This window comes from Cryptomeria japonica, chromosome 9 (assembly GCF_030272615.1).
Source record: "Cryptomeria japonica chromosome 9, Sugi_1.0, whole genome shotgun sequence".
Taxonomy (NCBI): Eukaryota; Viridiplantae; Streptophyta; class Pinopsida; order Cupressales; family Cupressaceae; genus Cryptomeria; species Cryptomeria japonica.
In genome coordinates, this window is record NC_081413.1 from 202192179 (window position 1) to 202217474 (window position 25296).

At 42.0% G+C, this 25296-nt stretch overlaps 1 protein-coding gene across 3 annotated transcripts in view; it reads left to right on the plus strand.

The window, feature by feature from the left end:
- LOC131038844 (uncharacterized) overlaps nt 1-25296 on the plus strand; it is a 210206-nt gene that overhangs the window by 71541 nt on the left and 113369 nt on the right. Inside the window, exon 4 of one of the 3 annotated variants that reach the window (XM_057971400.2) lies at nt 4709-5035. In XM_057971400.2, coding sequence (XP_057827383.2) covers nt 4709-4860 — 152 coding nt within the window. In that variant the 3' untranslated portion in view covers nt 4861-5035. Of the gene's footprint in view, nt 1-4708; nt 5036-25296 lie in introns of those variants that run through there. The other 2 variants (XM_059211236.1, XM_059211237.1) reach the window with 2 other exon arrangements.

Here is a 25296-nt window from a genome sequence, read left to right on the forward strand (position 1 = left end):
AATATCCCTTGCAGTGGTTTGATTGAAAATACAAGGAATATTTGCTGATAACTGACTGTCCAATCTGTGTGTTATGCAGTTTTATGTTTTGCGTGTTATGCTGATATGTTGTCTCAGAAATTTCCAGATTGGTGTAGAGGTGAACCATCACATATTTCTCATAAATGAACAACTACAAATGACTGCAAATGAAAGTATGATAGCCAAGAATGCACATATAACAGATTTATAATGTTCTATATCAAATTAGACCCACAATCACATACTTACAGCTAGCTGACATTATATCAAACAATTGACATGCAACCTCAGAAAATCATGTATCAAGATGCAACTGCTATCAATAAAGCCTTGCACCCTTTGCTAAAGCTGTGAACTTCAGCTGCCTATTGAAACATGGGAACACTTCGAGGTTGTGGGTAACCTTAAGACTGAAGTGGACCTCCAGAGTAAGCTTGTTCTTTTCAAATTCTTCACCTAAACTAACAATTTCTTCAGGGAAAAGAGTGAGGAGGAGAACATGTGAAACTGAAATCTAAACCTAAGGTGGTTGCACCAGATGATATGTTGAAATTCAACTAAGCAAAAGATACACAGTATAACAGTGATAATGAAGCTCTTTTACACTAACCAACAACCCATAATCATTGCATCAATACTTCATAAGAAGGCTGGATAATCACAGTCCTAAGAGAAAATAAAAACTCTTTCCTTCACAACCTAAGACTGATAATTACTGAAAAACACAGCTTATGACCTGCAAGAATATATGTATTTTTGTATAAGGCATCAACAAAAAGTGCAATTTTAAGGGGGGCAAAAGCCAACCACAAAGAAGTGACTAACACTAAAGACACTAACATAAAAAATGAGAAGTAGAGAGGTAAGCCAAGCTATTATCCCTGCCAAAATGGTATCACCAAGCTTTATAATTCCTGAAAATGTGTTACAAAAACATTCCTTCTTGCAAAGAGAACTCAGAAATTACAGTTTGTTAAAAGATGAATGAATAAGAACCTCTACAAAAACGAAGGAAGGTAGAATATATGCTTTCCAAAAAGCAGATAATGAATAAAATATTCCACCTCCTCTTGGGCGAGCATAACCTAAAAATCCACTTTTCAGGCCCGCAAACAGGTCTGAAATGGAACACATTTGAACCAAAGTCAAGCCAACCCATACTGCAACCATAAAAGCCACTAAATGCATCATAAATGGTCTTAAAATATCTCCTGACAGGCCTGCAAGCCTTCATTAATTGCAAAAATATCTCTTTGACTTCTTAAAAATAAAAATACATCTCATAAAGTAACCTTTTTAAATTTATTATTTAATTAAATATTTTGTTTTATTTTAGTTTTATATTTTAAAGGCAAAATGCTAATAAATTAAATAATGATAAAAATATTAACAAAGTGACCAATTTCACTTCAATAACATTTTATTATTATTTGATTTGTTATTATTTTGATTTTAATTATATAAACATAAGTAAAACAAATTATTTAATTAATAATAAAATTTTAGAAAATCACTTTAATTAAAATGTATTGAATTTTAATTATGCTTATATAGAAGTCTTTATAAAAGACATATTTATTAAGTGATTTATAATATCACTTAATAAGATATTTAGATTGAAATAAAATATTAAGTGATATTATAAATCACTTAATAAGTATTAACAATGCAAATATTACATTTAATCGACCCCTTGGCAAAACATGAAAGGAAAATAAGGTAAGACAAAGGGTCTTAACCTATCGATACATATTAGGGAGAAAGAAAAACCCTAAGAGCTCATTTCACTTTTGACTTTGGCACTTGATAATCTCATTCCCTGCTGCCGCTGGAAATGAAACTGCAGTGCCGCCATGGGGGTTTGGAGGTCGAAATGAAGGGCATTTGACGACTTTTTGTGCGTGTTGGGTGCCGAATCTGCGAATTTCTTCGCATCCCTTTGGCATTTGAGACTCCATCTTTCTGCTGTGACGTGAAGGATTTTCGCAAGGCTTTTTCTTTGTACATTCTTTGCATTTTCTAAAAACTGGGCATGTTTTTTTCTTTTTGCGAGTTGGGTGTATTGTGGCCGCCATGAGCTTTCGCAGGGGCTGTGAAATCTGAGTATTTGCCACAAGTCTCTTTGCGTGAAATGCGAGGTAAGCTACAAAACTAGAAACCGACCCCATTTTTTGCAGATAGAAAGAGATTTCGGGCTATCTTTTGGTCACGGCCTTGATTGGTTTTATGCATATTTCCACTTCTGTTTACATAGCAATTTGATTTTTTGAACAATTAAAAGGACTGAAAAATTGCAAGAAGTTGTAAACCCTCTTTTTGCTTCTTCCAAATTTGTACTATGCTGGCACGTTAAAAGATACACCTTTCTGAAAACTGTAGACGCATTTTTTTGGGTTTGGATACTGAAAATTGGTTGATTTTATGAAAGAATTTTCCATAAAAGTTGATTTTCTGAAAAATCTCTCTAAAAATACTGATTTCTCCAAAACTACGAATTGCTATGGTGCTCTTGCGTGTGGCTCCGCCTTTCTTCCTTTGAACCCATGTTTCTTTGGCAGACATTAGTGGGTTTTTCGGAAAAATAAACTCGATATTCTCCATTTCCTCATTAAATCTGCCCTTTAGTGGTTTGGACTGCATAATATTGCATATCTTATGATTTAAATGCTGTTGCAAATTGACTGTCCTGAAATTTGCGTTGAAGTCTGCTAACTTTACTGCTGCATTCCTTTTTTTTTTTTTTTTTGGTTGATTCTAAGTGTATTAACTCATGACTGCATTGAATTGTCTCTTTGGTTCCTGTAGTTGCTTCTTTACATGTGCTTATCATAACAAGAATACCATGATTAGGGCTGCCTTATCACCTACTCTGAAGAAAACTAACTTGATCCATCACTTAAAAGTAATTCTGAAAATTACAATTACCACTCCTAAGACTTTGAACTTTTCCCAATAATACTATGATAAAGATGATTGCAGTTCTAATAATTCAAAACCCTCGGCAGATATGTATGATGTCACCATGCCGCGACTATGACTATACCTTCATTGTAAAGCTTATGCCCTTCGATGCTGAGATTGTTAATGACCTTCATGATTTTGAAACTCACTGCTCACATAGCTGTAGCTGTTAATATTTTTTTGACATCCACTGTCAAATGTTTTTATAAAGCTGCCCCCTTTGGTGCATGGACCTTGCCTTGAAAATAAGGATATTGTTCCTATTGTTGCCAAATCTCTCCACTTTTTAAAGACAAAACTGTTGTAATTCAGGTCCTTCTCATCGAGATTTTTGCAATTGTATCATGCTCTTCTTGCTTTGTGTATACTTGTCATTACCCGATTCTCCACTAAGCATGAATGATCTCTGCAGTGACCTTAAGCTTAAATGATTGTTATGCCCCTCATGTGGTGTATCTGAATACTTCCCTTTTTCATGCTGTGCGACACTTATGAGTTCGAGAAAACAATAAAAGTCTCTCCAATGGCATATATGAATGTGTGAGACCTTAGTCATTATGATTCATGTCTGCTGTAGCTGCTCATACTATCTTTGAAACTGCTGTGATCATCTTCAATTTGCAGCAGACCAAAGAAATTGGACTATCTTCACGATATGCTGCTATAAAGACTATTGCTAAGTTAGTCTTGCTCCCCTTCCTTGCTGAGGACAACTAAAAACTGCTCACCATTCATTGTCATTTGGCTGTCATAATAGCCTACTGTTTTATTTTAAGACCTTTGACAGTGAATAAATTCACCGTACCTTTCCCATTGGCTACTCTGAGTTTTTTTTAAAATATCTGATCATTGTCCTAGGACAATCAATTACCTGAAGCTGCTATTGGATTTTGTATGCTTCCTAATAGTTCAGATTTGCCCTTAATATGTATAAGTTTGGTGAATGCTCTTTATTCCTCTCATATATGGCATTATGAATGTGTGCTGCAACAAAGGTATTAATGTCATCATATTTTGGAGCTGCTTTTAGATGTTTACTGTTATGATATGTTCTATGATAGTCTTTTTGAAAGTTGAGCATTGCCTTTAACACCTGCAACTATGAGACCTTATAACTAATAATGACTTGGAATCTCACAGTCCTTTGGAACTATCTGTACCACTTTTCTATGGCGACATTAATGCTTCCTTTATTGCAGACCCATGAATCTCTGTCTTGACTGATTAGCACATCACCATGGCTGCTATTTCATTAACACACTCCCCTTTAAGGTAAGATAGACTGCACATGTCCTTCCGTTGTCTCAAGGGTTGCATAACCACTATAGTCTTTTGAATCTGCAATATTGAATGTCCTCTAAGGCCTTGATTTTTGTTGCTCTTCATCTGTCATCAGCTTTGATATAACTTGATTGTATGAGACGCTGTTACTTTCATATGAGCTGGGCTCAACCCTTGTGGGAGCCTCATTTACCCCCACTCATTTGTGAAGTTTATGACCGGCAAGATGTTCTTTTCCTAATCCTGCACATGAAGCAAACATGCTAGCAATAATATGCATATGTATGATGATTTTCCTGATTTCTCTTGGATACTTAAAATATGCATCTCCTTTCTTTGCACATCAGGATTGACTTATACATGTATAAGTGAATGCTCATGTATAGTGTATGACCTTTCATTGCTTAAAACACAGTTCTAACTTATTGCCTATTGAATCATGCAGGAAAAAGGAGCGCTGAGGACCTGGGAAGCAAGGAGGAGCAGGACGACACTAGTAGATTTATGGATCAGCCAACAAGCGCCAGTCATTCAGGCAATGACTGGTCACCCTCTAGACATGCATTTTTAGCATTTACTTATTCATGTATAATTTAGCTTTCATGTGCATCATGCATATTGAATGAACATGGCCAGTCTCACGGCTTATTGTGTGAGACATGCATTCTATCATTTAAATAAAGACTACATTTCTTCGAAAAGACTTGCCTAATCCTTCGTACATTTATATCAATGAAATGCTTTTACTTTGCAATCTTTGCTTTCTGCATTCTTTTGAGGTTACTTCATTTGTACTTGAATGCAAAATAGAGAGGCTATGAAAAATACCATTTGCTCAAAAAGAACCTAATGGCTCTACCTGATTGAGCCTGTAGGTGAAAATCTGGTAACAGCAACCTTATTCCTTCCTTTCTTATTTCACATCATGATCAAATAGGACATTACAATGCAATACTAGTGATCAACTCTTATTCACTTAGTACTCAGAAATTCTGAGGACTCATGACAGCCATTGGTATTACAAAACAATATGTGCTTGAAATGTTGGCTAATGAACCTGATTATGAATTGCCTTCCTTGATAGCTGAAGAAGCAAGCAATACGACGATTTTTGAAGCCTCCAATCTGAAAATCGTACTTGTCCTCAAAAGTCGCCCCTGCTAAAAATAAGATGGTCTGAAATAATTAATGGTCTGCTGCTATCATCCAAACTCTCCTCATAAATGATCGCCTTCACCCCTCAAGGGTGGCATTACCCCTTTTGTTGTGGTTTGATGCCAATTTGACTCCTTTCTTCAAATCGCCCCTGTTTCTGATCTGTAGGCTGACAATTAATTAATACTGACACCTACGCCTCCTTTCAATTACTAATCATCATCGTTGTTCCTCCCCAAAGAGATCGCTTCAATCACATGAAGGTTTAGATGCCAAAGCAAGGTAATATGATGCAAAATTGTGGAGGATGATGGACTGGTACGAATTTACTTTCAGATCTGATTTGGCACTGCTCTCTTCTTATTACTCCCTCCAAACCTCCCCTAAATGAATCGCCTTTCATCCCCAATGCTAGCACTGCCCTCCAATGTTTGTTACGATGCTTCAAGGATGAAATAGGAGCAAAATCGTGGGGAATAAGGGTCTGGTTTTTTTGATTCAGAACTGAAATAACACCTGCAATCATCACAATATCTTTACCAAATGCTTTTTACAAAAGTCATCTTTATTCTCCCAATGTGCAGATGTAAGTGTAGGTAAAAGGAGCCAAATCGTGGCTCTCCTCCAAACTGCTGTAAGTCTGAAAATTACTGAGATTAGTCTCATTTCAAGTAGGTATAATCAGCTCCTTAACAATGAGGTCCTACGACCCCCAAAGGTCTCCAAGTCTTCCTCAAGTTCGAACCCTACAAGTTGGCCTTTGGCCACCAATGAAGCACAATCGAGATGACTGAAGTATCACCTCCTCAATGCAACTCCTCGAGAGATCTTTCACTCCCTCAGTTATGCTTATCAATGGGAGTTTCCGTTCCCAAAGACAATACTCTGCAGAAACCCCTTGGCTCTACAAAATTCAATCAATATCAAGATTCAATCCCAAGCTGCTTTGAAGCTCAACTAGATCTCCCTTTATACTTTTTCAGTACATCTCTAGAAGCTTCTAGAAATAATATTAAAATCATATTATTTCACTAAGTGACTTTATGATATAATATTTAATTAAGTCACTTTATTAAATTAATTAAATATAATTTCATCTTTTAATTTTTTAATTTATTTGATAACTTTATAAATAATTAACTTAATATTATTAATTAAAATAATTAATCAAGCTATCCATGAAAAATAATAATAATTTGGAAAACTTAACTAATTAAATTAATGAATAAATTCTTCTTCAAAAAATGGGGACATTACACTGGTGAAGGAACGAGTAACTTCCAATGGAATTGTAAGTACGTCATTGCGGGAGTCAAAGAAGAACATAGTTTGGCAGGTGCTACAAACAATTATACCCATTAAGGTGGCATACCTTCAAACTATGCCACAACTGAGAATGGCAATTACCAACACAGTCAGTGACGACATAGTCATCCAACAACAATGTAAGACAAATGAAGAAATTGACGGTAAAACCACCACCCGAAGGGGATGAGACTAGTGATCCAATTTTGTTGGCAGTAAGCATCTAGAGGAAGTCGGGTGTTGTCAAGATAGAATAAATGGGCCAAAAGTTGGCAAACACCATCGTCGACGGGGGCTCGAGAGTTAATGTGCTGCCGGAGGACACTTGGAAATGTTTGGGGAAGCTGATACTTTGGCCGTCGACCTTCCACTTGGTAGGTGCCGACCATCATGACATCGAGCTGTTGGGAACATTGATGACACAAAAAGTAATGATTGGGACACAACAATTCTTCTTGGACTTCGTAGTCATCCCATTGTAGAAGAAGGCATACAACACACTCCTTGGGAGAGGATGGTTGAGTATGGCCAAGGCGAATCATAATTGGAAATGGAAGACACTCTCGATTGAGAGTGACGGGAGGAAGTATGTTGTTTACTCCCTACGGTGAATTGTTCAAGTTCACAGAATAAACAGTAAATGCACACAAAACATATAACCAACAACTACAATTATATTCAAAACATTAATAAAGTAACAGTCACAACAATATGGCAGAAAGATGTTTCCTTTATTGCATTCCAAAAGCTAGTACATCAACATTATTACCATGGTTCCCTTACATTGCACTCTATAAGACACCCAGCGGTTGGTGGAGATGCCAACCGTCACAACTGCCGACTAACCCCTACAGGAACCAACTGCTGCTTATTACACAAAAACATAACTTAGCAAAACTATAAGTATTAGCCTAATTGCCGCCTAACATCAACCCACCCAAAAAGTAGTCGCCTTCCAGACAACGAAGACAAAATGGGAGCTGGTCAAAACTAAAAACTAAGACTGAGAGGGATGAGAAGACGTCCTTGGGGTGGTAGAAGCTGAAGCTTGCTGTCGGGACTGTTGCAGTTGCTCCGTGCGGAGCCGTAGGTTCCTCTCAGCAACTAGTTGGCGTTCACAAGCTTTCTTCACCATTAGAGCTGCCTCCATCAGATCCTTATCCTTTTGCTCCACCTCACGTGTTAGGACCAAGACCCTCCCCTCCAATGTCTTGATTTGAATACTTTGTTCGGCCATACGGGTCTTCTGTAGTGCAGCGGCCTCCTCCAACTCAATTCTAATATGCTTTTCCATAGCGGCAAGTTCTATACGTTTATCCAACTTCTTTTGGAGTACAACAGTCTCTTCCTTAGTAGCTCGTTGTTCAGCTTGGGCTCGCTGCATCTGAAAATATAGCTCCCGGTAGGAGCTCTCCATACCCTACAAGGTGGGGCCAAATGCCCCCTGATCGTGCATGATGTGTGTACCTCACCAGGTTGCCACCATCTCAGGAGTCCCGGCTGCTGGCCAGCCATGTTGGGCGAATTGCTGTGTGAACTCCTCCTGGCATCCGGAGGTCATAAATGCCAGAAGCTTCTTTGCTTTTGGTAGGGCTCCTGCATCTATGTGTAAGGCCCGGTCGGTGATGCCTCGTGCTACCTCTGTAAAGCCCTGCAACTTCGTCATGAACCGCTGAATAGAGCCGACGGGGTCTTGTACATCTGGTTGTGAAATGCGAAGACTCCCGGATGGAGCCTTCCTTGGTGGTGACTCTGTGTCCATCATCCTGATGTTTCCGGATTGGAAGCTATCATCCTCCAGATTGATAATACTATGCGTATTCTCATGTTCACTCTCCCCCTTCCTCAGGTTCCGCTCTATGTTTCCGATCCCCTCATCCTGAATCTGCTCTTGGCCAACTGCCATCGTGCGTGGTGAAGGGGGAGGTGGTGCATGGGGTGCAAGGGCAAACTTCCCCAACCAACTGTCTAGTGATGCATCCATGTCTTGCTCTTGATCTATCTCATCTGCCACGAGAGCATCCAGTATGGCTAGTTCCTCCTGTAGTGGCTCTTCATCTGTATGCACTACACCATCTACACTCTGAGCTACTCCTTCTGCCACAGTCACTTGTACATCTCCACCCGAAGATACTGCCGTTGATACACCCCCACCCGAGGGTGCTGCCACTGTCATCCGTACATCTCTCGAAGGTGCTGCCATCTGTACGGTTGTCTCATTCGCTGCCACCATCTGCACATCTCCCGAAGGTGCTTCCATCCGTACGGTAAACTGTCAAAGGTGTGTGTATGGCTGACGCAACTGACCGTACCGCCCCAGCTGTAGGTGTTTGTACAACTTTGTCCCTTGGTTGAAATACTCCCCCGATAGCCAGCCCAACCTGGGGTAAGGACACTCAGACTGGTGCCTGTGGGGATCCTTCGGGAACTTTCTGAAACAACACATTGACTGGGGTGACGTCCCCCATCGGCGTAGCCACTGTCAATGCATGCGGGGGTACCAGGTGAGCCGAAGGGGGTAGCTTTGGGGTTGCAAACTTTACTCGTGCCATAGTTTTCTCTTGCGCTGTGGGTCACTCTACTTCGTCCCCTCCTTCTGGCTGCACTTCCACCCCTTCTACTTCTTCAACTTCATTCAAGTCTACATTGTGCGGTGCCATCCAGAATCCCTCTTCACCGCTTTGACTCTCCAAATCTTCCGTTTCTTCCTCTTCCCCTTCGGTATCATCATCGGAACTTTCCTCTTCTATTTCCTGTTTCCTCTTCTTCCTAGCTAGTTGGGTGGCGTCACCACTGCCGAGTGTGTCCAAATGCACCCACTAGTACATAGCAGGTTTATTCGGTTCTACTCTTCCCTGTGACTGAAACCTCCCCCACTTCTCGGAGGGTACCTACGCACGAACAACTTCCAGGAACAAGATGATGGCGTGGTGGCACATGTAGAATGTTTTATGTTCTAGGGCAAGAAAGTCATTAATCCTATCCAAGAGCAGCTTCATCCAATTATACACGTGACCTATTTTGAGTCCATTCATGAAGCCTATCATCCAAATGGCTATGTCTGAAGCCCTACTTGCCCCTGTCAACCTGCTCTTCACCAGATCCATCAGCATCTTCCAGTCACGAGTGGCAATGAAGGAACGTTTCAGTCCTCGGTTGTTGCTGCTTGCCCACAAACTCTTCCATTCTGCAGGTGTCAAACTGCTATGACACACCAAGTTTAGCAGGAAATCTTTCTGTTCCTTGGTCAATTTAGTGGTTGGTTTCGCGGCAGACTCCCCCCTGTTTGGTATTCCAAATACCCTTTGAAAGTCGTTGGGCTTGAAGGAAACCGTGATAGTGCAGTCTTGGTACTCTATTATAGATTTTTGTCTGCGAGAGTCAGCCGACCACCATGGTTCGGAGAACTGGCACAAAATCCTTTATGTTGAAGGTTGACATTTGAATGGCATGGTCTACCTCGGCCTTCCTGAGAGAGTTCTTTAGTGCATGGTCCGGAGGGGTTTCATCCCACCCGCTGCAGCATTCACTCCCTGTAACACTTTCAAATGCCAAGGTTTCTACCGTCACTTTCTCCTATTGGTTTCGCTGAATTCTTGGCCCTACTTTGGCCTTCTTAGTACTACTACTGCTTGGTACTCTTGTCACCATCATTGCTATGTGCTTAGAATTCTGTGTCTTTCTCTTGTCTTTTTCTTGCCCTCGGCCGTGTTGTGATGTCTTCAAACATTGCCCCATTGCAAATGGGGACCCCCTCTTTTCGCTTTTTAGAGTAGAAGTTTTGCCTAGTTTCGTAGTGTTTGCCTTTGCCGATGAGAGGGTTTTTGAATTTTGAATAGGATCGCGTGTTTAAAATGTCAAAATGTTAGAGTGATCTTGAGTTTTTCCCAAGTCTAGGGGTTGCCTTAGGGTTTTGATTTATTCTTGCTAAGGGTTGTGTTGGCATTTGAGCGTTAGCGTGTTTTTGAACGTCTACGTCGGTGATTTTTGAGTGCCAAGGTGTTTTAGGACCTTTTGGAGTTGGTTTCTCACTCCTAGGAAGTTATTCAAGTCAAATTTGCACTTTATCCTGATGAAATCCCTATATTCTCGCTCAAATTTTGGTAAATTTGCCTAAGTCCAGATGAGTTTTATTGAGTTTTGAAGTTTCCTAGTGATTTTGAGTGGAAAAATCATTATATTCTGGATGAAAATCCATATTCGAAGGGTCAAAAGGTCAAAATTCTAGACTAGAGGTGCTTTTTCCTTGATATTCCTGACTACCCATGATTTTCCCCACTCAAAATCCAGACTGGACATGGATTTCCCTTGGAATCTAGATTTTCGGGGCTTATGGACCATTTGTAAACTTAAAAAAAAAAAAGCTTTTCACTTACCCCTTTGCACGATTTCGGCGTTTGGAGGCATTTTCCAAACTTTTAACTTCTTGCGTTTTCACTGAACAGTGCGAACTTCAGGGTTTAATGGGATTTCAAAAATTTCGCACTCTTGCACTTGCCCTCCAAAATGCGAATTTCTTGTTTTGAGGCGTTTTGAAAACCTAGGCGATTTGAGCCACTTTGAAAACATAGGCGATTTGAGGTGGATTGTCAGCTTCTATCACTTTACGCCCATCTCAGGCGATTTAAATTTAACTCTCTTGGAATCTCATGCTTGAAGGCTCAACTAATCTCACGGATTGACAAGCTCCTGCTCATGACACCACCATCTCACGAACTGATTACGGGCACGCTCAAAAGGACGTGAGCCACTCTGCGCGGAGCTCAACAGGGCGAAGACGAAAAGGCCCAAAAAAGGAAAGGGGACCCTGTCGGCAACAGGGAGCGTGTGCAACGCACAACAGGTTTCCATCCCATAAAAATGATGAAAGGAACGGTTAGTGTTTCATTAAAAAGAGGGAGATACAGTTTAGATAAGAGAATAAGAGGGATAGTTGATTTTTGGGAGGTCCTCTAAATAGGTGTGCAGCATGATGGGTGCAAAGTAAGGACACACACTTTTTAGTTTTTTGTCTGTGTCAGGTTCTGTAAAAGAATATTTATGAGAATTTCTCCCTAGAACTTTGGGAATAGTTAATGCAGAGTGGGAGATTAGCTCCTATGCCTTATGGAATGTGGAGGTGTTTGTGCTGGCCACAGGATAGCAGTTTTGGGTCCACTCAGCAGTAGTAACCTGTTGAATGGGTGGGACTGTTATTCTTGTTATCCTCATGTAAGTCTGAGTGCGCTTGTGATTCATGTGCAAATATTGAACTTCCCTTTTATAGATTTCTCTATAAATCTTGTGCTCTTCCTTGCCATAGTTTTCACAATCAGTCAAGAGAAAATGAGATGACATCAATCTGAACAGACCTTATCAAACTATGACAGTATTTGCAATGATATTTTTCAACCGTGTCCTAGAAGGAATAATAGAAGTTAGAACTAAAGTAAATCCAACCTTATTTGTTGTATCTATGGATGACTATTTTGTGCCAATGTGTAAAAGCCCTCACAAATTTCACCTTAAATGTATCACTTGTCTCATAAAAGATTTTTTCAAATATTGAGGGCTTGTTTTGGAATGTTTTTTCTGACTGAGTTTATGCTTAAAGTATGGTTTAATGCTTTAACAAAATCAGAATTCATAAACAAAATACATTTCAACTGCATGCATTCCAACAAAGCATTATTGGAATAGAAAAATGCTTATGCAATGAGTTGGTGCAAAATACATACTGAGTACAAAATTGAATACAAAATACCTTCCTGTCCTTTGCACCAGTCAATCCCTTTGTTCATAACCAGTATTGCCCAGAAATATCCAAATGAGCTAGCATACACAAAGGATGTCATGATGAGACTTCTGAAACAAACATCAATATTTATTGACTAGCAGATTATAAATTTCTGGTAGAGTTGTATATAGAAATGAAGGCTAGAAGCACAAAGCTGTAACAAATTGATATGATGCACCACTGGGTCGATTTCTCCCCACAGTATCCATATGCCTACTTTGTCATCTATGAAACAGGTGAATTTTTCAAAGCCCTTGACCAGTAGTGGAAACTCCCATGCCCAACTCACTGGTTCAATTCTATCTCTGAAGTATGGCGATCTATCAAATGCTTGCATGGGTAGTTGTATCGACCAGCAACCATTCATACAGTCAATATTTCCAATAATTGACCAAATGGTAAGGTTATTCCTTCAAATAATGACTTCTCATGGTGGAACAATGAGATAGCAATTAATATAATTCTCACATCCAATGGAATAATGAATTGCCCATAAATGGGGCCCATGCACCCAACAAAACTTCACGGATTGATTAGAAGCAAATGCCTTTAATAACCAACTAAATTACCAATAATATTTATTTGCCCAGATGTGAGGAAGTATCATTACCGATAAAGTGATGTTTGGCAGCCAAGAGGAGAATCGACTCAGAGTTATTTCATGGTATATTTCATTTTTACTGGCCCATCAAATAGTTATTGCCAGCTCACACCAAGCCCACACATAGGAAGGAGTAATTCGATTACCAAAAGAAATCAATGCCTGGCTTAACATGTTATCACCCCACAGATAATAACTTTATTCATATAAGCTTGGTGTTCCATATGAAACCCATGATAAGAATAAAGTCCTCAAATTTGCATGTAAGTGTTCACCAAAATAATAATTAATTTGCCCCAAACCATAGCTTTATTCTCCAGCAAAAACATAATTATTTTCCAGTCATAAAATATTTATTCTCCTGTCATAATAACTTATTTCTGAAAATTATATAAATACCTCTGAAAATTTGTCTTCGAAGAAGTCTTTGCAAATTTCGCTAATAAAGTCCAGTTGTGAATTTTCAATTTTGAGATGAATCCACCCAATAGGCTGATTGGGTTTTCGTCCAAACAACCGATCTCCCTAGGGTTTTTGTTTTGGCCTAAAGAATGAACCTTATTCAATCTTTTGATAAACAAGCTTTTATGAAGGTATTCTGCGGGTTTGGTGGGCCGTTTGTTTAACCTAAGTTGTTTGTTCCTCAGCCTCCATGAAAACTCCATTGGATCTGTTCTTTCCTCTACTTCAATATCATCCTTTGCAGCATGGCTGACAGCAGCAAAAGCAAAGGTAGAAAGGTGCAACCCAAAGTGCAGCAGCAGATGGCAGCGAAGAATGAGGTGACCATGGACACCATTTACCTTCGAGGGCTTGAGTGGAGCAGATTGTAGGAAATGGTGGAATGAGACCCCGCATGATGATCCTATGAAGCACAACTACAACTTGCACAGGTACGGTGGGCCATCCGGATGCCCATCTTTTGCATTAAGGATTTTGAGGTTGTGCTGCGGGCCATGATTGGTGCCTGTGACCCACACAGGCGACAATCGGTATTTGATTACAAGCAGCACCAGGTTACGGTGTCGTTCGCTTCCACAAAATTTACAAGAGTTTTTGGTATTCCAAGAGTGCAGGGAAAGAAAGTGGACAAGGGGCAGAAAATATCCCCAGATTTAAAAGATACTCTTAAGTTGATGTGTCGCGACGACCTCACACAAGCCGAACTGGATAGTCTCCAGCATGCCAGCAAAGGAAGAGGTTTGAAGAAGTAGTTCTTGAGAGAGGGGATATGGCGGTGCCTTATGGATGTGTTGAAGAGCCGCTTGATGGGAGCGAGTAGGGCTTTAGACATTGCCATGGCGCAGGTGGTGCTAGTGAATGACATCCACAATGGCATGGTATACGACTGAGCATCGGTACTGGTAGATAGGATGGAGGAATTCATGACCCTCCAGCACAGGACCTTCTACATGCCCTACCATGTGATTGGACTCTTCCTGGATGCGGTACGCCTTCAGGGCTCACTAGACACACGACACTTGGCACCACAAGGCCGTGTACACCTGGGGCAGCTGCCTATATTTTATTGGTTCACTTGGATATCATGGCACCTTGTGGAGATACACAATTAGGCAAGAAACGGAAGTGACGGGTGGTGGTGTCTGAGTCGGAAACAGAGTCGGAGTCCGAGACTAGTGACCCGAGTGAGGAGGATAGTGCGAAGGAGGACTCCGGTGATACATCACAGGCCACTGAGAGTAGTTTCAGAATGGTGGGTAGAGGCGGATAGCAGGTGGAGGAGGAGATGGGGCCAACATCTTTTGCAATTGCGCAGACAGCCACACCTCCACCTCTCGTAGTTGTGCCAGCAGTAGCCACACGACCCTCTGGTGAGTTATCTTAGCAGATGGTCTCAGCAAGTACCACTCGGACTCTGCCTAGAGTGGTAGTATTGGCAGTGCCGGTTCCTGGTTTTGGGCAGGGCTGGGCACTAGTGATTATGGTTCCCCCACACGAGGCCGCGACATTGGTAGCCTTACCAGAGCCTCACGTGGTTGACGACAGGAGTCCCACGGCAACAGTAGAGGCTAGGGGCAGTGGTGGGAAGGTTGGTAGGGAGGTTGTACCAGCAGAGCATCTTGGAGGAGTGGTACACGTTCTCAGACGGATATGAGTGTGTGGTTGAGTCGGTACAAAATGACACCAGTAGCACCAGTTGGAGTAGCGGTCATCTCCCCACGGTGTGAGCCGAGCCCTCATGAGATTCTGGACCTGGTCGGAGACAGTTCACCAGAGACTACATGGATTGTATAGAGAGACCACTCACCCATTCGTGAGTTGGTGCTGAGTCCCAGGCAAGAGGAGTTGATCCAGAGCCCTCCGCATGATGAGCCACTGTAGAGCCCTCATAGGGATGCCCTGGAGCACGGTGCCTAGCATCTCCGAGAGTGGAGGGTGATAGGGAATTGGAGTAGTTCCTTGCGGATATGGCTGTCAAAGCCCGACGGATGGTAGCCTCTGCGAGGTCTCAGGGAGATGCTCGGACAGATGAAGAGTTGGAGCAGCTACTCGGGTTTATGAGGGGTAGGTGCACAACACACTTTGTGCAGTGTTTTGAGTCTGGTGGGTGGCCTACTACGGAGACCTTACAGATGTTGGAGAATTGAGGCCTCCGCAAGCAGGTTGGTGAGACCAACAGACAATCATTGTTGCAGAGGATAGAGTAGGTTTTTCGAGAGACCTACTATGAGTTGCGGAGGACGCTGTATATTGCTGAGAGTACCTAGACCCAGTGCCAGGAGGCTGTGTTGGCACGGGAAGAGTTGGTTGCTCGACTCCAGCAGATGGAGGAGTCGCACAAAGAGCAATTGACTCGGGATAAGGCCTCATGGGATGCAGAACGCTCTACCTTGGACACAGTGTTAGCCGAGGAGATTTCGGCGAAGGGTGCCTTGGAGGTACGGTTGGAGGAAGCTCGTGAGGACAGAGCTATGTTGGAGAGTCGCCTGGGTAGTGCCTTAGAGATAGTGGAGCAGAAAGATAAAGAGGTCTTGGAGGCGACGATGATGGTGAAAACAACGATGGAGCGCCAGATGGTTGCAGAGCGGGACCTCACGCTGAGGACGGAGCAGGTCTATGAGTTATGTGCTCGCTTGACAGCCGCACCTCGCGCATCGGCACCCTCCTCACCAGGGACGCTTCCTCCAACCCATTCTCAGTCCTGAATTCTATGTTGTTAATCATCCCATTTTGTTTTTCAGTCGTCAGGAGACGACCTTGTTTTTTGAGGGGGATGATGTTGGCGGTAATATTGTACGGGAATAAACAGTAATTAATTAGGTAGTACTTTACTTTGTTAGTAGTGTAACCGAGGGATGGTAGTTACGAGTGCGACGGTTGTCCCTTGCACCCCCTCGGTACCTTTATATACCATGGAAGGTAACTTGTATAAGAACATGATTATAAATGGAAATAGTATCTCACATATTTGCTTGATCTTATCATCTGGTATCTATGGCATTATTGTTTCTCGTTAAGCATTCTATCTGTATGTTTTAAACTATTCACCTAGAGGGTAAACAGTTGTGATTGCACAAGAGGTTATTCATTCTATCCATTAGTCTAATTGTAATGTCCCCTTTTGGGATATACCTAATTTTGCCCAAAAGAATGACAAATCCAAAAATACAACTTATTTACAAGAGTATTCTTTCAGTAAATTACGCAATACCAGTTACCACTACTAGAATTAGAGCACATATATTCACAACCATCTTAATCATATAATATCTATAATTTATTATTTGGGTTCAACCATAATGGCCCAGATAGGGGAACATAATAGGGCCCTGTTGTGACCTATTTTACACATCGCCCTATTGCAAATGGTGACCCCTAGTAGTTTTCTTTTTTAAGGGTTTTGTCTAAGCATTGCAATTTCATAAGTCTCTATTTTTCGAGAGTTTAGAGTTAGAGTTTTTTCAAGACTTCCCCCAAGCCAAATAGAGAATTCTTGCTCAGATCATTGTTTAGACATCACCAAAGAACTTAGAAGGCTCGAAGGATGAAGATTGCAATTGCTTAGGGTCAATTTTGACGCCTTCCTATTTTTAAGGAATTCTACTTTTTTTCTTTTTTTGATTTTTGGCACTTTGGGATCAATCCGGGAAGCAGCTTTTTTGGCTTGCATTTTTGCTTTTTGCTTTTTTCTGGTTTTTTGAAAGTGGACCTAGGGTGTAATGTCCCCTTCTCCTTAGCATGCGGACATTCACAAGGTTGGCCTACTATTTGACCTCGTAGGCCAAGGAGTTGATAAGGGGGTCATCTTGGCAGCTACTAATGGCTTCACATTTTACTTCTACATGATTTTATGGTGAGATAAGGAGATTACACGTATGATGTCTTAATTGCACTTTATAATATAATATAATGTTATTTAATAATATCTAAAGTGCAATTAAATTAATGTGTAATAAAATAATAAAGAATAATAAAATATTATGAGAGGAGAATCTTCTAGAAGGAGACAAAGCGGTTGGAGAAAAAAAAATGGAGAGGGTTGGTTCATTGTTGATCATCGGTTATTTGACATCCTCTCTTGTGTTTAGACTTGTGGAGCCAAGGGTTTCTGCAGACTTGATCATTGGGAATGATACCTCCCTATGATTTGTATAACTGAGATGGTGAGAGATCCTCCGAAGGGTTGCATCTGAGAGTGGAGGATAAATTCAATCCTTCACATTGTGCTTATTGAGTTTTTATTGCATCTTCATGGTAGACGGGGTTGGGTGTATTCAACTCATCATTATTGTGTCACCCAAGTGCATCGATTTCTATTGAGGAGGCTAGGCGATTCTCCTAGAAGCAATTTGAAGGAGAAATTAGGAGGTTGCAGGTTGTATAGCAGGTCTGTAGCAAATTGAACTTCACATCCCATACCCACAATTTTGTTTATATCACCTTGCTTGAGCATTGAAAACCATCATTTGATTATAGCGCGGCCATTGGGGAAGGTCAACGATTATATTCAGTAGTTGAAATGAGACTTTATTACTGGCAATAAATTGTTATCGGTCATTCACATCTGCAGCAGGGGCGATTTGGAGAATAATTCGATTTGGTTCAAGGGAGGCTCCAAAAGACAAGATATTGCTTGCTTCTTCAATCTCAGACCTAGGCGATATTTTTTAGGTTCATTTGGCATTAATATTTAATTGTATTTCAGTTTGTATGCATGAATCTATGGCTGCCATGTGTCTTCAGACATTCTGAAATTCATTGTTAAGTAGCCAAACGTTTTGGCACTTGTTAGGACATTTGTAATCAGCCTATTATTTCTAAATAAAGGAGAGGTACGGTTGCATCTCATTTACATATTGTTATATGGTTGGATGTCAACTGTTTGTTAAAATTCCAGTAAGCTGTAGGTGTATAATTATTGCATATTAATTCGTGTAATTGCATCATGAAACCCAAAAACAACTGCACTTCCAATCTAGAGGATTGTCGTATTGTTTAGTAGCTGTTTGCAAGTCATTTTTTATTGTAAGTTGAAGTTAATGCTGTCAAAACAAGTCTGAAGTATTATATCAGTCAAAACTGCATAACACGCAAGGTTATTCAACTGTCTAGAAAACCGCATAACACGCAAGTTATATAGTCTAATACCTTTGAACAACAGATTGAAGGTTAGGAAACAATTGTTTGTTGATATTCCTTGCACACTTTCAATCATATATGAGCAAGGGATATTACAGTGGTATTAGAGCCATCATCCTGCCATCCTGTGTTTATGAGTGCAAGAGAAGTCTGGTATTATAACGGGGAACAACGAAGACAGCAGTTCCAAAATCCACAAGTGCCTGAAGTTGACACATTTTCAGAGGCTTTAAGAGAAAGGGATATAGGAAAAATAGTTCAGACTATGGCTGAGGAAGACAAGGATGCACGGATTGCGAGGAAATTTGACACCATGCTTGACATGATGTCACGCTTATTGGGAAAAATGGAACAACAGACTAATAATAATCTCCATCAATACCACGCAGCAGAACATAGTGGGAACAGTAAAAATAATAGGAGCAATGATGGGGAAAGGTCTATACACCGTGCTGAAAACACTAGAGGATCAGCCTCTAGGCCTCTCTTTCCCACCTTTATGCCGAGAGAAGAACAACCACATGCTGCTCCAGGTGTTTCTTTCGGAGATGAAGCTAGACAAGCCTACTTGGGAGTATACCACTCTACCTCCTGATATGAGAGAAATGTGGACTTTTGATCAATTCATGAATCAGAGGAATAGAAGGAATGGTGGAAGGAATGAATATTATACTCCACCCAGGACCGATTATCAGCAAGCACTTGGTAAGATCACAATGCCTTATTTTGATGGGAGTAACAAGTGTATAGTTAGGGCATGGGTGCAAAAACTTGATGATTATTTATCACTAAGACCAATGCCCGAAGAGGATGCAATAAGGTTTGCTACATTACATCTAGAAGGGGCTGCTCATGAATGGTGGTACCATGGGTTGATTACTCTTGGTCACAACCTCATTACTACATATGATGAGTTCACTAATAGGCTGATTGAAAGATTTGATGTCAAAGACCTTGAAGTGAACTTTTGTGAGCTAGCGCAACTAAAGCAACATGGTTCTCTTGAAACATATGTTGCTGATTTCCAGCAGTTATCAGTTATGGTTCCTAATTTTAGTGAAAGGAGGTTGATAGTACTATTTATTGAAGGATAAATGGAGCCACTAAAGGGCTAGCTGAAAGCCTTTGATCCTCCATCTCTACAAGAGGCAATGAAAAAGGCACGAAGTATGGAATTTGCAGCACCTACCAGCAAGTTCTCATCCAAAGGGTCATCTTCCTATCGTGACAACAAGAAATTCTTGTAGAAGGAAGACAAGACAAAAGGGAAATCAACTTTTCCACTAGATCGTGAGACACTTAATGACTTAAGGAAGAAAAAATTGTGCTTCTATTGCAAAGGACCTTATGACGCCAATCATGATTGTCCTATGAGACCCAAGGGGAAATCTAATCGTGCAATGTGGGCATTTTATGAGGATTCAAAATCAGACCAGCAAGCAGAAAATGATGATTCAAAATCAGAAAAATCTGAGCATGATGAGGAAGTAGAGAAAGTGAAACTTAAGGAAGCACGTCTCACCATTTTCAGCGTGAAGGTTCCTTCAGGATGCATGGAGTCCTTGCTGGCCAAAAAATCATCACACTACTTGATACAAGTGCAACACATAATTTAATTGATGCTAGACTTGTTGAGAGACGTGGCGTACGCACTGAAGAGTTTGAAGGAATTCGGGTGAAGGTTAGTGATGGTTACACTCTCAAGTGTGACAAAATGATCTCAAATCTGCCCATGCGCTTGAATAACTATGAGTTCAAGGCAGATTTCTATGTGGTGAATATGGGAGACACAGATATGGTCTTGGGAATGACTTGGTTACGTGACATAGGATTATTCACCCTCAACCTTCGCGAGATGGAAATGAGCTTGAGATGGATGGGAAAACACGTGTTGAAAGCACTCAGAGACAGTAGCTGCAAGGCTATATCACTTGGGAGGATGGAACGATTGTTGCGTCATGATATGGTTGAGTGGGCAGCAAGTTGTGTTTTGAAGCTGACTCAGGAAGAGCAACAAAAACCTATCTATCCTCCCGACATACAAGAATCGAGGATTAAGCATGATAAGGTCTTCAGCGAGATTCCACCTAGTATAACTTCAGATAGAGGGATAGAGCACATCATTGAGTTAGAGGAGGGTGCTAAGCCCATGATGGTCACTCCCCACAGGCACCCTAAGCGGCTCAAGGATGAAATAGAAAAACCTATTAAGGAGCTGCTAGGTATGGGACATATCCGACCTAGTAAGTCACCTTTTGCTTCATCCGTGGTTTTGGTCAAGAAGAAGGATGGTGCGTTACGGATGTGTGTTTAGTCCTTAATGTGAGGTTGGTAAACTCATGGATAAAACAAGGATTTCCCACACGTACCAATGATTCATGTAACAGAACATTCATATATCAAAGCATAAGTAACAATAACAAACAGCTATACCAGAAGAATGATATCTTTATTGAATTCTCAAGAATATGTCTATACAATACCATCCTTGCCGAGGTTCCATCCGAATCATATATAGACTCGACGGTTAGCCAAGTTGCCAACTGTCACTAACTACCAACTACCCCACGGGAACCTCTCGGCGACTCAAACATAACCAAACATAAACACCCATCCCAACTACAAACTAACATGTGTTATTGACCCCTAACATCAGCCCCCCCAAAAAGTAGTCGTCTTCTAGACGACTAAGACAATAGGAGCTGGAATACAAAACAAAAGACTAAGACTAAGAAGGGGGAGGAGGCATCCTTGTAGTGGTCGAAGAAGAAGGTTGTTGCCTTGTGTGGAGTCTGAGGTTCTTCTTTGTCATCAGCTGTTGTTCTCGTGCCTTCTTCACCATGTGTGTAGCCTCCAACAGTTTTTTGTCTTTTTGCTCCATTTGTAAGGTAAGCTCGGCCACTTTTGCTGCCAGTACTTGTACCTCCTTCTGCATGCTGCAACAGGCCTCATAAGTAGTCACCTTCGTTTCTAGCTCAACTCTCAGGTTCTTCTCTACTGCGGCTAGCTGCGCACGCTTCTCCCCTTCCTTCTCCAATTTTGCCACATACAGCCGCTGAGCCTGCTGCTCTATCTGACTCTGTCGCATCTGCAGGTACACATCCCAGAAGGATCCTTCCATACTGTGCAAGGTGGCGCCCAATTTGCCCACACCTTCCACTAGTCGCATGCCCTTCCATTCCTGTACCATCTCCGACGTACTACTGTCTGGCCACCCCTGTTGCTCGAAGTGGCACGCAAACTCGTCTGCACATCCAGAAGTCATGAAGTGGCACAGTTTCTTAGCGTCAGCGGAGTTGCCAGCATCCATTTGCCCAGCCAACTGTGCCATTCCATGTGCTACATCTGAAATCCCCTGTAGCTGCCCAAAGAATCGTTGGAGCGAGCCTGTTGGAGCGCTAGGGTCTGGTGGAGTGAGGTGAAGTCCTTCCAGTAATCCTTTCGGCCTGCTTTCCCCAACACTGATGATCTTCGGGTTCTGCCCACCACTTCCTATTGCTCTATTCTTCTCCTCAACAGACATCCCCTCATCCTGATTTGCGATAGGGGTAGTCCTGTCCTGTGTTTTGGTTCGGTCCAACGGCCATGGCATGTGGTGAAGGGGAGGGGTGAGGGTGAGGTGTGAGTGCAAACGTCCCCAGCTACCCATCCAATGATGCATCTATATCCTCCTCCGTCAGTGTCTCCAATATTGCCAACACCTCCAGACCATCTCCCATCATTAGTACATCCCCTGACTCATCTTTCTCCGTTGGTACCATACTAGTACCTGCTAGTACCGTACTAGTACTTGCTGGTACCGTACTAGTACCTGTCGTACTAGTACCAATTTCCTGTATGACTACCTCTTCTTCCCCTGGTACGACCATCTCCTGAGCTATTTTATTCAGACTATGTTGTATGGCCTCCTCTGCCACCGTCCGGTTTGCCTTACTGGTACGGTCCGCGACTGGTACAGCTTGTGACTCGTACAACTTAACTTATCTGTAGCATTGACACCTGCCATTGTGCCGGTGGTTCTCCTTCATTGATTTTCCGAAACAACACCCCTACTGGTTGTACATCTCCGACTGGACTGGCTACTGTAAGTGCTTCCTGTGGTACCAAGTGTGGTGAAGAGGATAATTTTGAGGGTGTAAATTTCACCCCGTGCTATTCCACTGTGCCTGTAGCCCTCCATGCTGCTCTTCCTCTTCCTCCTCTTCCTGTTGCTGCGATTTTGCTTCCCCTTCATCCTCTCTTGTTGTGTGTGGTGCCATACGGAACCCCTCATCGCCACTTTCGTGCTCCTTAGTCTCGTTGGCGTCTTCCTCAGAATCTTCGGTACTGCTGTCATCTTCAACCTCTACGGACACGTCCAGCTTCCTCCTCTTTGCCGGCTGTGCGGTGTTACCAAGCGTGTCCAGATGGGCATAATAGTACATGGTCGACTTATTAGGTTCCACCCTTCTGCACAGTTTGAAAGTCCCCCACATTTTTGGCGATACTTGCTGGCGTACGACATCCAGAAATAGGCTGATGGCATGGTGGCACATGTAAAATGTCGTGTTCCAGCTTGAGAAAATCATGAATTCTTTCCGCCAAAAGTTGCCCCCAGTTGTACACTTTGCCACACTTAATCCCATCCATTAACCCTATCATCCAGACGGCTATGTCGGATGAATGACTGGCTCCTGTGAGGCGACTTTTTACCAAGTCCATCAACATTCTCCATTCTCCTGGTGCGATAAACGCACGCTTCAACCCCCTACCGTCAGACCAAGTGCTTTTCCATTGCTCCTCTTTGAGGTCATCTCTGCATACTAAATCCAGCAGCTACTTCTTTTCCTTGGTGAGCTTCTTGGCTGGTTTCACTGCAGATGCCCCTTTTTTGGGACTAGCAACCCTCCTGAAATCGTCTGGCTTGAATGAAACTCGTACTGTGCAGCCCTGGAACTGAATTATGGAAGCCCTTTCCTGGCGGTTGTATCTGGATACCATAGTCCGTAGCACTGGCTCAAAATCCTTAATGATGTCGGCACCTGGATGGCATGGTCTACCTGAGCTTTTTTGAGGGAGTCCTTTATCACATGGTCGGGGGAAGTTTCCTCCCACCAAGTACGACATTCGCTTCGAGTCGCACTCTCAAAGGCTACATTCTCCGTCGTGATTCCCTCTGGATCGTTCTGCACTTTTGGCCTGATTTTGGCCTTCTTGCTGCCGCTGTCTGAATCTGTAGCTGTCATGGTTGCATTGCAATTGCTTTGCCCTGTTTTCCTGTCTTTGTCCCGTCTTTGACCGTTATTATAACAGTCTGTAAGTGTGCTCCGACAATTTGCACGGACCATTGGACCAACTCATGTGCGGCACGGATTAGTCCGTACGCCTCCCTTCCCTGACCGTATGGCCTCTTCAACTTGTGCCAACTTTGCACGAATGGTACAAATTTCAGTACTGATGCTTCCAAACTTTTTATGCAATTCTTCCTGGCGTCGGCAAAATGTGCAGTCCTCTTTCCTCTGCTTGTACGGTATTCCTTTCCTCTGTTCTGACCACCGTAAGCTACCATACCTCCGCGTACGGATTGCAGTGTACGCCGTACGGGTTGCGTGGTGTTTGTCGTATGTCGTATGGATTGCTTGATGGTTGACGTACACCGTGATGCGTACCAATTTCTTCATACGGAGTGCAACGCAGTGTTCGCCTTACGATGTGATGTGGATATTGTACGCTGTACGGTGAGGGTTGACACACCGTACTACCTTGCTGTGTTCTCCTTACACTGTATGACCTTGTCATGTTCGTCGTACACCGTACGGTGTTCTGCTCTAGGATAGTTGTACGACATTTTGCTTGGTACCTTACCCTGTTGTTGTGGTTGCCGTACGACGTGTCACTTAGTGCTTCCTCTTCCGTACGTTGTTGTACGGTATGTTTGGTTAGTGTTATTTCTTCTGTAGTCGTCGTACGGTATGTTTGCTCTGTGTTTTTTCTTCTGTAGTTGTCGTACGGTATGTTTGCTCTATGTTTTTTCTTCTGTAGTCGTCGTACGGTGTGTTTGCCTTGGATTTTCGCACAGATCAATTGGTGTGCACTGCATCCTTTGCTCGTCCGTACCTGCAATCTGTACGACATACGGGCTCCACTTGCTTGCTATGCATGTTGGTCGTGCGACCCTTTTTGCACTCTCCTTTTCTCCTCTGTAGATTTTGCTTCCAACGTGTAGACTTTGCCTGTGTGCTGTGTAGAAATGGGCTCTGTAGGGATTTAAATAATCATTTGATCTTCTCAGGGTTAGGGTTAGGCTCAAATATTTCATTAATTTCTTATAAAACAATTGCCTCTTTATTAATTGTATTTTTTCCTTACTTTTTCCCATTACTCTTGCCTTGCATTTTAATTTATTTTTAATACTCGCTAACCCTCGTCTTTTTATCTCTTCCATATGCTTTCCTTTTCCCACTTCTAATATCTCATCTCTTATCAGTTGTTTTAATTCTTTTATTTGACAGTAGTTTTTAAATGCAACTCTTCGTACCTTCAGTTTACCAAGGTATCTTGGGGTTAGGTTGCATCGTTTAGATGGCCCTTTGTGATCCACAGAGCAACTTATTGC